This window comes from Arachis ipaensis, chromosome B09 (genome assembly GCF_000816755.2).
Source record: "Arachis ipaensis cultivar K30076 chromosome B09, Araip1.1, whole genome shotgun sequence".
NCBI lineage: Eukaryota > Viridiplantae > Streptophyta > Magnoliopsida > Fabales > Fabaceae > Arachis > Arachis ipaensis.
The window spans coordinates 129,809,771-129,811,071 of record NC_029793.2 but is presented as its reverse complement, the minus strand read 5'-3'; the positions used below and the strand labels follow the sequence as shown (position 1 = coordinate 129,811,071).

General features: G+C 28.8%; 1 protein-coding gene across 1 annotated transcript in view; it reads right to left on the bottom strand.

The window, feature by feature from the left end:
- The window catches only part of LOC107619558, a 2,878-nt gene continuing 1,925 nt past the window's right edge, over positions 349-1,301 (bottom strand). The window contains exons 4-5 of the mRNA XM_016321847.2: positions 1,152-1,250; positions 349-756 (exon numbers count right to left, since the gene is read on the bottom strand). Coding sequence (XP_016177333.1) covers positions 576-756; positions 1,152-1,250 — 280 coding nt within the window. The 3' untranslated portion in view covers positions 349-575. The remainder of the gene's footprint in view (positions 757-1,151; positions 1,251-1,301) is intronic.

Below are 1,301 nucleotides of genomic sequence, written 5' to 3'. Positions count from 1 at the left end.
ATAAAAGCATATAAAAATATAGCATCTTTTGTATTTGTTCAATGATTCTAAACTTTCATTTAATTTTAAAATTGACAAGTTTGAAAGAACCTTTAACATTGTCCACACAATTAAAAGAACAACGTAATTCATTTTAAAATAATAACTCAAATTACAGACAATTTATAATAAGTGAATCAAGACAATTATTGGTAACAAAAATTATTTGAAAAATATTAGAGAATCATCACAATTTTTGTTTTTATTCATCAATTAACCATCAATGTTTAAAAGTATAAGTTAAAAATATATTGTTAAATTACTAAACTAAAAGAATTATTAAACAATAAATTCTGATAGTCTTGAACATTTTTCAATTTATTTTTCGTTTTTTTTTTCCGTTATATAAAAATTATTGTGTCGAATTTCAAACATCTAAAGAAGTTACAAAAATTGCACAAGCCTGTTGCTTGGATCCAAGTCTCTTGTAAATACAATCTCAATAAGCTACTCAATTCGTTAGAAATTCTTTGAAAATGAAAAATGGCTAGACAAGTCTTAATTGCAACATCGTGTATTCCTAATACCATCAACTTCTATGCACTTGATTCCAGGCAACTCTCGGTTGATAAAGTCTCCAATATGTCATAGTGGCCATACCCATGAAACAACACATTAATACACACGTCCTTCTCATTCCTGTATTCTTCCCCATATTTAGCTATGTTTACCAAACTAAGAGAGCTTGTGTCCCTCATGAAGACTGAGATAGGTGTCCTATTATTTATGCAGAGTGTATTATTAGACACAAATGTTAGAAATAAACAGAAAGCATATTCACTGAATCCTAGCAGTAGCATTAGAACAATAAATTTTATATCTATCTACAGATAAACACATCTGCCTTTTTTGTATCATATTTCAAAATAATTGTGGTTTGTTCTGAGATTGATTCTAAAAGTTTGTGACTTATGAGACTTGGGTACTAAAAAATTGTAAGAAACAAGGATCTTGATGATTCGTTGTAGTTTTTGAATTTCATTTTTTAACAACAACAAATTCTTGTTAATGAAAGATAACTACTGTCTAGGCATGACATCAAGGCAAATTTAACCAAGCAAGTAAGTAGAACCAACACAGAGAAATCAAATTCTATAAAAATTAATACTCACTTCAAAACATGAGAAGCCATCAACAACTCAGGTTCCCCGCCCCATACATAAGGCTGCTGAATTCTCTTTACATATGTATCAAAGTCCCCTTCTATAAACCTAAGGAAGCAACACAGGAATAATAAATAATAAAGTCATTGAAAACATAAA